We start from the raw sequence: 12,528 nt of genomic DNA on the forward strand, positions 1-12,528 counted from the left end.
ATGTCAGAAAATTACGCGGATTGGTTGTTTCTGATAGAAACGAAGATCTTAATATATATAGCAGAAAGCTTCTATATGTTGTGCGCTTGTCTGTCGCCTAAAAACTTTCGGACGATAAACTCTGGGATCACGAAATGTGCCTCAGCTCATTATGCCCGACTAATCCAGATGAATGTAACCATTTTCACAAAAAGAAACTAAACAAATTTTTTCTTTTTCATAAAATCAGAATCTAAATTTCGGGCGAAGCCGAGTAGTAAAACTAGTAGCTCTATAATAGCGAATTCGGTATCTCGCACTGACTCTGTACTGCTGGCAGACAATGACTTGGATTGGTTTATTCTGACAGACTTATACAGCTCTCTTCATCTCTATCAGAAACAACCAATCCAAGTCTTTTTCTGGCATCAGCACAGAGTCAGTGCGAGATACCGAACTCGCTATTAATGTACAAGCATTATGTTGACACCAGTAGCACGCACAAGCACGCACTACGTAAGTGCGTCATAAGTTTGTTTACATGACAGATGCGCGTAGTTCCTAACCTAGACACTACAAACTTTCAACCATAATTTGAATTAAAGTACATCAATTGTAAATATCCGTGAGATTCTTTGAAAAATTAACAAGACGGTCTACAGTATAAAGGTTTGTATTCGAATATTTGTATAAAACGGGAGAAAGAAGATATTATTTTCTCGTTTGTAGGTTATGTTATAAATGAATAAAATTTGAGTCAATATATAAACAATTTTTCTTTTTTCAAATAAAGACGTATGAACAATAAAACTTAAATGAAGTCTCAGGAACAATTACATAATTATCAAACTGAAATGAATCTCAACTGGCTTCTATGACATCTACTAATGTAACAAAATTAGTTGTATTGTATTGAACAATTTTGGAGTTACATTTTAATGTAACGTTGACAAGTTATTGAGAATGCAATAATTTATATCGAGCAACATTATAGTCAATATCAGACTCGTATCAATACAGCTGTGATTGTTATTATAGAAATAACGAATAATATAGATAAATTAAGTATTAACCATATAATTCTCCTTTAATTTTTGTTACTAGATATGTTTCCAGAGTGCTACATAGAAAGGTTGCCTGATGGCGACACATCATGGTTGACATTAAAGGCTCCTTTGCCCAACACGGACCAAAACAATTCAAACACAATATTGACCAAAGATATAAGTAAACAAGTCTGTGAAATAGCACAAACACAAGCTGTAGAGAATTTATCATTATCAGGAAATCATCTCTCTTGCATACCTGACGATCTGACCGAATCTTTAACAACTCTAGTGCATCTTAATTTATCCAACAATGAACTAAATGATTTACCAAGCTCGCTGAACCTACTAAAAAACTTGGTGCATTTAAATCTCGACTGCAATCAATTTACCTTCATTCCAAATGTAATCTCCGAATTAGGTAGTTTGAAAGCATTGACGGCGCGAGAAAATGAAATAAGAGAAGTTCCAGAGGAATTGGAGAATTTATCAAATCTGGAGGATCTGGATCTCGGTTCAAATTGCTTAAAAGATTTACCTGATTCATGTGCGAATTTAAATTGTCTGAAAAGTCTTTCTCTCTCTAAGAATATGTTTCTAATAATCCCAAATTGTATAGCCAATGGAATGCACAATTTGCGGGTGCTCAACTTCTCGCAAAACCATCATTTGGATTTGAACGTTCCCCCCAAGAGCGTGAATTTAATCGCGTTCTTTGCTGAAAATAACAATATGTGCCCGTCATTCCCATTATGGCTACTAAGTTCCAAGTACAGTAACCTTGAGACAGTGTCATTGAACGAAACGAGATTCAAATTCTTCAAACTACCGGACGAACCTGCGAAATCGTGCATCAAAAATTTATCTATGAAGGACTGTACAATGTTCGAGACAACTGTAGAAATGATAACCAAGGGAATGACGTGCCTCGAGCGGCTGATAGTCGGAAATTCAAGAGGCATTTCCGAAAACAAATTTTGGCATCTGCCGATCGAGTCGTTGAAAGAACCGTCCTGCCTCAAAGAGATCGATGTTAGTAGAACAGGGATTCCAATTATGCTCAGAACCATCAGCAATTTCGTCAATTTATCTAAGATAGACGTGAGTTTCAACAACATCAACTGGTTGCCAGATGAAATTTGTTCCTTGCTGAACTTGAATACCTTGATGGTACACAAGAACAAGTTAGGCATGCTTCCCAATGACATTGGGGAGATGAAGGCATTGAGAGAATTGAAAGCATCTTACAATAATTTATACGAGCTACCCAATAGTATGGGATCCCTGTCCAACTTGCAATACATCGATCTCTATGACAACGAGTTTGAATTGGTTCCAGAGGTGATCGAGAAGCTACCGAACTTGATAGGACTGGATCTTGAAGTAAACTATTTCTCGACCGACGGTTTATCGGTAAGGACAGTACAAAGAGATCCGCTCTCGTGACTGAAAGCGAGCCAAGTTTCAGTGAAAGTCATTCCGTTGGATCTTTTTGCATGATTCAACGGTTGACTTTGCTTATTCACCAATGACTACGGTGGATTTTTTGTATTAATGAGTCAAATCAATAGCCCATTAGGAATGTTCATTATGAAAGTATGCGAGATGTGTTGAGGGATCATTGGCCTGAGCACAAGAAAATCCTTAGTTGTGCCAAAACAAAGCCACCAGAGGAATGGGAAGCAATTGATAAAAGGTTATCAAGATCGTCGAGCTCAACTGAGGGTAGTTATTCGGATCAAATCCAAATGTGCTCGTAGTAAGTTGACTATATCATCTAAAATTTAGAACATTAGCTGCTGCGCAAGTTATTGTACAAAGAAGGGTTATCAGCTTGGAACAAGCAACGCATTAAAGTACACGAAATTGTGAGAACTCTGTACCGCATTAAAAAATTAAGGTCCTCGTTCACAATGAATGAACACACAACAGTTATCTTGAGTCGTTAAAGATAAATTCAATAGTTATCAAATGTTCCATTATCCTTTATATCTGATATCAAATTAACAATACACTTGGAATAGTGTTATCTAAATCATTCTACTCAAGTGGCTTAATCCTGTCACTTAAGGGGGTATAGGACTATTGAACGACTGGAATCGACAGTTTCTTGCCGGTTGGATTGCTTAGATACCAAATAATCACCATACGGGCATTTTTCACAGTTTTTTGTGTACGCTATTACATGTAATGTAAAATAAAAAAATTGTCAGAATGTTGAAAATTATTCAAGTTATTTGAAGCTAAGTTATATGGAGTATAACGAGTTAGGTGAGTAATTTCTACACTAATCAGTTATCGTGTGAAATTTTGCAGGGCGAATTTAAACAGAAATTGTAAAAGTTACACACGAATCAATTTCTTCCTCACATTTTTATGGGAGAAAATAGTTTTTAATCAGTTAGAAAATGTTTTACAGACATCCAATGTTGATGCGGAAATTCCACACGATAGAGATTGGTATTCCACAGCTTCAGTTAAAATTTTAAGTGAAAATATGCATTCGTTCAAGAGTTATGACGTACACCGTGTTTGAAAATGTAGTTTCGAGATAAACGGCTTCAATGTGTAGTCTACTCTACGAGGCCGTTACTCGACGGTGCACTCAATTACGTTCAGCGCTATAATTTCCGTAATTCAAGATTTCAGTAGTCCTATATCCCCTTAAGATTAGTAAACTCTGTGAGAATTGTTGAATGTTGAAGGTCGTGTGGAAAGAACAATTCAAACAATAAATACTAACAGTGTGGTGGGAAGACATGAATGTTTGTTATTCATGAAAATTTTTTCATTGAAATATTATTTCTGCTTTAGCCCAGAAGAGTTGCTCAATCAACCTGCCAGTGAACACTGGGATAGCTCCGAAGATACGGCTGATGAATTTGATCCTCATGGTAAGATTTCACTAAACTATTAATTGACCCTTTTTGAATTAAGAATTCAACGCTTAAACAGCGTATGTTATGCACGAAAATTATTGACGACGTACTATATTTGTAAAGCATATCGTTAAAGGTCTATAAGCGTTCGCGGCACAGTACACAAACTCTTTCAGTATGGCGGGGTGGAATTTAAGCGGTGTGGAGACTTTGTTTGTACATATAAGAGGAACGATATAGAATATAGATAGACTCTTTTCAAATTTATGACCTGTAGATTAAAAGAACGAATGCGTTATAAAACTCGCGATGGAAAATTCGTAAAAAAATTGTCCCACTGGTGTCGTTCTTCCTAATCCATGTCGCGCTAGAAGGGTTAACAAACGAATGCAATGGATGTTCACAGTGGTATATCCTGTTTTCAGAATGCAAAGAACCAAAAATTCGGCTTTATCCACCGTTCACTTTTTATAAACCGTTTCAACGTGTTTATTGCCCCGCGGACACACATAAGCAACAAACTTTAACTCGGGTTACACAAATGTTGCAAGACGGAACTCTAGTGTGGCCGACGAACTACGAAGAAGGCCAGTTCGAAGATGCGTGAAAGACTATAGTAGTATTAGCTCATTCTAAAATACAAATTGCTCAAAATCATTGGGTAATCGCACTTCTAAATAATTTAGAGGAATAAACTGATTGTTACAAATGAGAGATAAATTTTGTATTGAATATAATAATATATTTATTGAGAAATACAATTATTTTCAGCAACGTAGTACACAATTCAATTTGAATATTACATTACATAAGCTAATTTGAACATTTCTAATTCAAGTGGCGAAAATATACCATTCGAGGTAAGGAAATTCCTTACTTTAGATGATCTTAAAAAATATCGAAATGATGAATGAAATACACGAGTTTTATTTAATAAGTGGTTAAGTTATACACTATCAGATAGTACTCTAAATGTGGTGCAACTTACGGAAGAGTTATTTGAATAAATTATATGCTAATTAGTTTGATTAGTGTCGTGCTTAATTTAGTGCTACGAGTTAATCAAGGGGAGATTTTCATTATTCCCTTGAATCGTGAATAACATTGATTCAAAGATTTCTAAACTAATTGACTGGCATAGTATCTAATTTAGTTAATATTATTAATTTATCGTAAATATCGATTGAGATTTTTTAGCAGTGCTTCTGGATCGTGTGACCACAGAATTATGTATATTGTAAAATGTTTATGGTATTACTGTGATCTATGCGCAACACTCAAAATAATTAAAGAATCACTCACTGTAGTGGGTCTTTAGTATTTTGCAGGAGGCGCATATGTTGCCCAAATTAAACGCTACATGAAAGTCCTTGGTTCAAGTTATTTTTATATTTAATTTATTTCCCGGGCAGAAGGTTTTCTAATTATTTTGAGTAAATTATACAAATACAAAACTCACTGTTTCTGCTGTGATATCTTTATCAATATTCTTATAAACAGTTGGTACATGTATCTACGGACATATGTAATATAAGATTTAATATAATACTCTTTGACTTTCTTTCTTAAGGAAAACCGTTAACCATTTAATCATTATTTTGACGACCTCGACGACGATAGATTATCAGTAATAAAATATAATATTTAATGTTAGTATCTCCTTTTTATAAATAACGACCTTTGCGATTGATTTCCTACAATAGACAATATTCCTCTAAGTAAAGAAATGATAAGATAAAGCATACGTTCTAAAGCGGAAAATAATTATACATGTTAAATTTATAAATATGCGTCCAGGAGAATTATCGAGGCAGCCTGGGTGAATTGTTACATGAAAAAAAAATCGATAAGTGTGGTTGAATTTTGTACGAAATAAAATATTTAATGTGTAAATAAGTTCAGTGTCATTTGTATTAGCATTCGTAATGGGAAAGCAGCATTAAAATAGCTGTTATACTTCTCCAGTATCTACTCTGAAGTAATATTCACATTAATGAAAATATTATTTGCTTCTGGTTTCCAGCTTTTTTAATGTCCAAGTACTAATTCGAATAGAAATTTATTTACAAGTATCCCGGTAACACGCGTCCCCATGTTTCTCTATTCTTCGAAATTCCTCGTTCCTTTTCTTCTTCTCTTTCTTCTTTTTCCTCTTCGCTTTCAACCTGTACAACCCCTTCTTTTCATTTTCTCTCTTCTCGCGAAGCATTTTCTCTATAAACCAAGGGCAACCGTAATTACTGACTAAACAATAGTGGATTAAAATATTAGAAATTAAATTGTAATTATACTAGGCATTACCTATAGAGCTTAAATTACATTTGCAGCATGTGCATTGCCGATAATCCCCATGGAAGACGCTTGGTAACTTCTCGCGTTTCTTCCCGACACTTTTCTCCAAAGTTTTCCTTGATGGGGAAAAGCTGATATATTATATGAACGAAACAATGCAAAATAATATATTACACTAATAATACATTATGAACACTGTATGTACAAGATGCAGCCGAGTAATCGTAAACCTAGCAAGAAAGTGTACAGTTTTGTCTCCAGATACAGGATCCCTAAATACAACTCCTTTGAGTTTGAAGATACAAAAAGAATGTGTACACAATATAATTTGAAAATTTGGAAGATTATGATACGAATTTAAATTTTGTGATCCATCAGGTTCCACCCGCGAAGAAACGCAGTAGCATATTTTTGCTGATACATTGGAATATAAATTGGCAAGCTTATGAAATTATTAATGCCAGTAATCGCGATGCATCGTACTCGTCTCCGCGTTTTATCGTACCAGCATTCTTCCTTCATACGCACTTCCTATCCTGATTTTCCTGGTCCTTCTCCCTCTTTCTGTCTTGAAAAGTCCGCTGAAGAAAGCTGAATCGCTGTCTTCTCTTCTCTTTCCTGCCTTTCGGTTTCTGCAAGCAGGTCGCGCTCAGGTGGGAAGCAGCTTGATGATTCGCAGCATCGTGCGTTTGATCGTTCCGACTACACATCTGGCATTTTTCCGTGCACCCACCCTCGACGTCCGAACAAGAACAGACTGCTTCGTCGTTCCATTCCAAGTGGTCGGTAAATGTGTCTTTATCTTGCTTATTCTCGGCGAAGTTGTATCTGGATACAGACGAATGCAAGTGGAAGACAAAGAATCTTAATTGTACGAGAAATCGGTTGAACTTCAATTCTTCGATTTCACTGTGATCTTTGGCAACAATAAATAGTCGCAATAAAAGTGATCACTGTGATCTGATATATTCATTTTGCTTCGAAGCTGAATGAAAGATAGACTTTATTTGAAATTATCTATTGTTAAACTTAAGCGACCAGAAATTGATTTATGAAAGACACTTTTTTATGTACGATATGAAAATTCAGTGGGTGTGGAATATTTTTCAAAGTATGCAGCTAAAACCGTGTTCCATAGAAGAGTACGTCAGATACGGAAGAACTAACGTTATAATTAGAGTAGAGTGGAGCCAGAGTGCGCACTTAAAGTTTAAACTTCTCTGAAATTCTTGGTATTACACAATCATATCATTGTGTAATAAATAACAGCTATACCTTATTATTCGATAAGATATGTCGGGCAAAAGAACGCAGCCAGAAATTTCCACAAGTGTTTTATTTTCCTACATAGAATAGTTGTAGTAATATACCAAAACGACTAACAGTTTACAATTAATTTTTCTTTAATCTAGGTAACAGTAATCGCACATAACACTACCCGTACCTTCGTAGTTTGCGCAGGCATCAGTCTTCTGGAGGATCCCCGTGTATTCTTCTTCACGCACAGGAGAAATTATTTTTTTCGTAGGGGTTGATGGTTGGGCTATTCTCTTTTTGGAACCGATTTGTTTTGTTGCTTTCAAAATTTTTCAGAAGTAGACGTTATTTTTTTTTTTTGCCTCTCTAATTATCTCTTTGCACGTTCGCATTCAGATTTTCTTTTCATTGCTTCATCTGCTTGAAGCTGATTTTTAAATGGGGAGTTTGCATTCCAACCCTTGCCCCACTGCGTTGTTCGAACTCTTGCCCCCACAGCTACTTTTCCACTGTTTAATCAATCCTGTTATCTGTGAGGAGCACTGAAAACTTCTATTAGTACTTTTGAATAGAAGAATTTCAGCTCTTTCAGACAGCATATTAATTGAAATATTTATTGATCAATTTATAGGAATAATATTGATTCCTAAAAATTAGAATATTACATCAGAACTAACGAATTCAGTACTTACCGCATTTTACCATAACAAAACGAAGCATAACTACACAATTCGACACTGGTGACTCTACCTTGATTGACAATTCACTGTCAATCACCATTGGCAACTGCCACAAGTCAAACAATGATATTCGCATGGTGCGAACTTTTACCTCACTCTACTGTACGAGCTGGCGCATTATTCTTAGAATCACACGATTAGATTACGCTTAGTCTGTTTATGATAATTACTTGAATCGCGTACCACGTGCCATCGAACGATTTCTCTTGCGAAGGAAATATACTGCGACAAGGCAGAGGGTGAGAAATAATAGAACGACCAGGATTGAGCAACAGATCGACCGATGTTGCTCGAGGTAATCCTTCTTTTTCTTCGATTTATCCTCTTTCTTCTTCATTTTATGGGCCTTACGACTGAAACGTTTGGCAAATGACAATTCCTTTATATACTAAAACGAGAATCTGAATTATTATATAGTAATCCGAAAGGATTAATCTATTTCTTCGATATTTCAGCGACGTACGAATATTAAATGGATGCAAAGATATTTACAATTTAAAATACCTAAGGGGATGATTGAGAAAAATTCTTACGCAACATGACCTGTCGCTGCAGCAGCAACCCTATGAACCCCCTTATTTCGCGTCGCAGAACTCTGAGAATGTTCCGGATGGCCCCTTTTCATCTCTTTCCTCTTCTTCTTCTTCCCTTCTGCAGACGAATGTTTGTCATTCTTCGGAGTATGCCTCCTCGATACCCTGTGTCCTGGAAATTCTAACGTATCGGCTATATCGTAATCCACCGTGTCGAGGAACTTAATCGATCTGCGAGTTTCTCTCACATACTTTGCCAGGTCAGGGCGGCCCAACCATCTCAGCGACATCTCCATCGTCGAACGTCCTCCAACTTCTGCATTTTCTACCACGGAATATATTTATCGTTATCCATTAAAGGAAAACGCCTCCCGAATTTTCGCTACAAATCTTTAATGCGCAATAGCTACTAACAGTGGTGGATTTAACGGAGGGCCGATGAGCAGTTGCCGTCTGGGCCCGAAAGACAGGCAAAAAATTATTTGAAATAAAAATTTCGTACACAAATTTTTATTTCAAATAATTTTTTGCCCATCTCTGCTGGGCCCCTACCCAAAGGGCCCGCCCAGGGCCCCATCCTAAAAAAAATGATTTTATTCAAACTATATTTTCTGTACTACTACACTGAGCCCGTTTTTAGTAAACTAGCTCTTCACTTTCCCGATAAAATGGGCCCCTCAGAACGCTCGCCAGCTGGGCCTTATCCCTTAAATCCACCACTGGCTACTAGACCATCTTGCATATTTAATAATCTCTAATTCTTCGTACAGTGACTTAAGCATTACTTATCATGGATATGTCTGCTTCAATTATCTAATGCACCTACGCTGTTCAATATAGACCAGTCACTATTTTTTACAACGTTGCAGTTTTACGGAAAATAATACCTTTTTGCTGGAAACGTATATGCCGGCATGAAATACTGTTGAAAGTGAATAATTAAATTAGCAACTCGATCGCGTACTATTTTCTCATTACTAACACGTTCCATGCCATGTGAATAATCGATGACCCGCGATATTGATCGTAAGCAAAACATTTATCAACTGAGCAAATATAGTCTTCGATTATATGCCGCGGTGCAACAAGGTAGGAGAACTTTTTCGCAACTCAAGACTCGACAGATAGCTTATTATAGTAATATTACTAATGTTGCCCCGTTCTATTTATCTTTACTTGGGGACTCATCGTTCCACTGTTCAAGGTTAACGAGACACTCTTTCGAAGTTGGCGTCAGCTGACTTAAATTTTCATTTAGCGCATCGTGACTCTTCACTTCGCGGGCCACTTTCACCGGAGCCAGCTCGTACAAAGCGTTCAAAAGCTGCAAGCATTCCAAGGGGCTCAGCTTCTGCGACAAATGCACCAGCTCGGTCTCCTCGAGGTCGGCGATGCATCGAACAAAAATTTGTTCCTTATACAAGAAAACATTTCGTTCGTATTGCCGTGGGTAATAAATATATCTGCCATGTGCAACGCGAGATAAACGTTTCTCAACGCGTGGCATCGATATTGGCACGATAAGAAAAGCGTTTGGTTCTTTTAATAAAATATTAACACTTCGAGTGGCGTCGGCGTGTTTTCGCGCCCAGGGATTTCCTCTCTGCGCGCAAATTCAGGTGTCTTCGAGTCGATATGTTCTGAAAAGTGTGGAGAGTATCGTTCGAGTGACCACGAACGTTTACTTAAGACTTTCGCTAAATCTTGCGCCACTCAAAGGGTTAGACTTCTCGAATATAGTAGAATAGCAGAAAGTACTTTCGGGGGCTCACCCTGTTTTCCGCGAAAACGACGATCAGAATGTAAAGCGTGCGTACAAATTTCATTCTAAAAAGAAACACGTACAAAAGTCAGTGCGAGTCGTCTGCGATCGTTGCATTTTGCTGTCAAAGGGAAAGTGTATTTGACAGACCTACAGCTGACAGTCGTTTTAATTCTACATATATATATCTTTATACGGCTGACGGTAGGGTGGCACATAAAAGAAGGGACATACTAATTGTAAGAGTTAGAAATTATTTTATTAACTATTTGAATATTCGAAATATTCTGCTGATAAATCTTTTACCAAAATAAAAAGATCTGTGTGTTTCTTTAATTAAAAAAAAATGAATTATTTGCTATCCTTGCTTCCCAATTGTGATCTATTTTTGTAAAATACAAAGAGAGTGTCCTGCTGTTAGCCTTTGTAATATTTTTTTCAGACAACAACGCGTAACATTTGTGTTAGGGAATGTGACTAATCCCTCCCCCTGGCTATTCTAATTATAACTATGAAATTACACATACTTTGTTGCTAAAAGCATTTTGGCATGCTCTAATTCCACTGTGACGTTATTTGCACATTGTTAATAGCAGGGGTCGAATGTAACTGTTAAAAATTTCAATTAATTATGAAATAAACTGCAATTTTATGACTATCATATTTTGTGTTCCGCGGAAACTGTTATAAAATGCAATGTACTAACAGAAACTTTTATTCCATTCATTTTTATGTAAATAAGAAACTTTATATTTTTGAAAGTAGAAAAAATGTTCTAGTTAAACAGAAATGTCTAAGGATTAATAATGCAATATCTTATCATAGTATTGCACAACTCAAGACTTCCGCATCGCTAAGATTATTCAATACTTAGTCGTCTAGTTAAGCAGGAACCCTTAGAGTAAAAACTCTGAAAAAGTTAAAGTTGTGACAAGCAGATTCCCTGGAAATGTGGGGTATCTATCTAGATCTGAAGTTGGAAGCTTAAACCGTTCGGTGAAAGTAGTTGTTTATAAATCATAATGTGCACTCTCTTCAATATTTATCCTCCTTTCCTTGAATAATACTAATTAAAAAAATATTCCCAACTTTTATATTTTACCTTTAAATATCTGTCCAAAAGTATATGATCCTTCAGTGCTTTTATTAATCGAACATGCAATAACTGTTAAAACTGAACTCTTACAACAGAGTTAAAGTGTTAATGTACAAAGTTAACTTAAAACAGAAAAGAAATAATTTAAAAGTTAAAAGTTCGATAAATAACTTTTATTTATAAAAGTTACCAGTTTCATTCGACCCCTGGTTAATAGGCTGGATAAGCTTTTCTGCTAATATTTTATTAACACATTAAAGAACACTTTACTTCTGAAGTTCGATTTTATTTTTATTTTAAGAGATCGATTACCCATTCTTCAACTTTTTTCTATTCTCTTTATTACACAGCCTCTTATCGACTTAACCAATCAGTTAATTCGGTACTGAGGATTAATAAGATTTTAACGACACAGAAGCGTGCGATTCGCAATATTCTTCCGGTGCCGGTACGTTCACTCGAGTATGTAACTCAAGCAAAATATCAGCGAAGCATGTGACGGAGCCCGTGAAATTTCTGAGGCCCTCGATGAATTTACGAAACATTTTCCAAAATGGACTGGTTGTTCTTCCACTGTACTTTGCCGCCTCGTTTCTGCAGGTATATCTGCTTTCAGGCTTCATGATCTGTAGTAGAATCGTACAATCAAGCTACACGGTGAAATAAAAATATCAATTAGAGTCACTAAAAGGGGTTTGTTTGAAAGTAGTTTATAAAACTCTCGATTACTTTAAATATTCTTACACTACTTCTACCTAATTGCAAAGATTATTAACGAGATCGATGTGCCAGAACTTCAGCTATTAGCGTCGAACTTGAAACCCGAAGAGTGTGTAAAACTTGTCTCCTTCGATTCTGATTGTAAGTAGATTACACGTGTCTATGGATTAATATTCCAATATCTTATCATAATATTGCACAGCTCAAGACCATCGCCAAGATTA

The 12,528-nt window shown here is 36.2% G+C and overlaps 2 protein-coding genes across 2 annotated transcripts; one reads left to right on the forward strand and one right to left on the reverse strand.

Annotated features, from left to right (window-relative positions):
• The first annotated feature begins 481 nt into the window (after positions 1-481).
• Positions 482-4,521, forward strand: LOC143370311 (uncharacterized). The gene is made up of 5 exons (XM_076815721.1): positions 482-648; positions 1,084-2,438; positions 2,597-2,784; positions 3,840-3,919; positions 4,330-4,521. The coding sequence occupies exons 2-5, from the start codon at positions 1,086-1,088 to the stop codon at positions 4,509-4,511; spliced, it is 1,803 nt and encodes a 600-aa protein (XP_076671836.1). The 5' UTR covers positions 482-648; positions 1,084-1,085; the 3' UTR covers positions 4,512-4,521.
• A 1,028-nt stretch (positions 4,522-5,549) lies between these two features.
• Positions 5,550-10,422, reverse strand: LOC143370914 (uncharacterized). The gene is made up of 6 exons (XM_076815864.1): positions 9,903-10,422; positions 8,732-9,051; positions 8,364-8,581; positions 6,725-7,024; positions 6,206-6,312; positions 5,550-6,118 (listed from the first exon to the last, which is right to left on the reverse strand). Exons 1-6 carry the CDS (start codon positions 10,231-10,233, stop codon positions 5,964-5,966), a joined length of 1,431 nt encoding a protein of 476 aa, XP_076671979.1. The 5' UTR covers positions 10,234-10,422; the 3' UTR covers positions 5,550-5,963.
• Positions 10,423-12,528: the final 2,106 nt, after the last annotated feature.

This window comes from Andrena cerasifolii, chromosome 1 (assembly GCF_050908995.1).
Source record: "Andrena cerasifolii isolate SP2316 chromosome 1, iyAndCera1_principal, whole genome shotgun sequence".
Taxonomy (NCBI): domain Eukaryota; kingdom Metazoa; phylum Arthropoda; class Insecta; order Hymenoptera; family Andrenidae; genus Andrena; species Andrena cerasifolii.

What these genes read in the sequence shown, in the direction of transcription:
- LOC143370914 (XM_076815864.1), bottom strand. Translation starts at nt 10,233, where the DNA reads ATGCCACGCGTTGAGAAACGTTTATCTCGCGTTGCACATGGCAGATAT. An exon ending in CAGGAAAATCAGGATAGGAA is followed by an intron (nt 6,313 to 6,724) that starts GTGCGTATGAAG and finishes TTCCCCATCAAG; the next exon opens with GAAAACTTTGGAGAAAAGTG. An exon ending in ATGTAATTTAAGCTCTATAG is followed by an intron (nt 6,119 to 6,205) that starts GTAATGCCTAGT and finishes CTTGGTTTATAG; the next exon opens with AGAAAATGCTTCGCGAGAAG.
- LOC143370311 (XM_076815721.1), top strand. Translation starts at nt 1,086, where the DNA reads ATGTTTCCAGAGTGCTACATAGAAAGGTTGCCTGATGGCGACACATCA. An exon ending in CAAATCCAAATGTGCTCGTA is followed by an intron (nt 2,785 to 3,839) that starts GTAAGTTGACTA and finishes TTTCTGCTTTAG; the next exon opens with CCCAGAAGAGTTGCTCAATC. An exon ending in TGATGAATTTGATCCTCATG is followed by an intron (nt 3,920 to 4,329) that starts GTAAGATTTCAC and finishes TCCTGTTTTCAG; the next exon opens with AATGCAAAGAACCAAAAATT.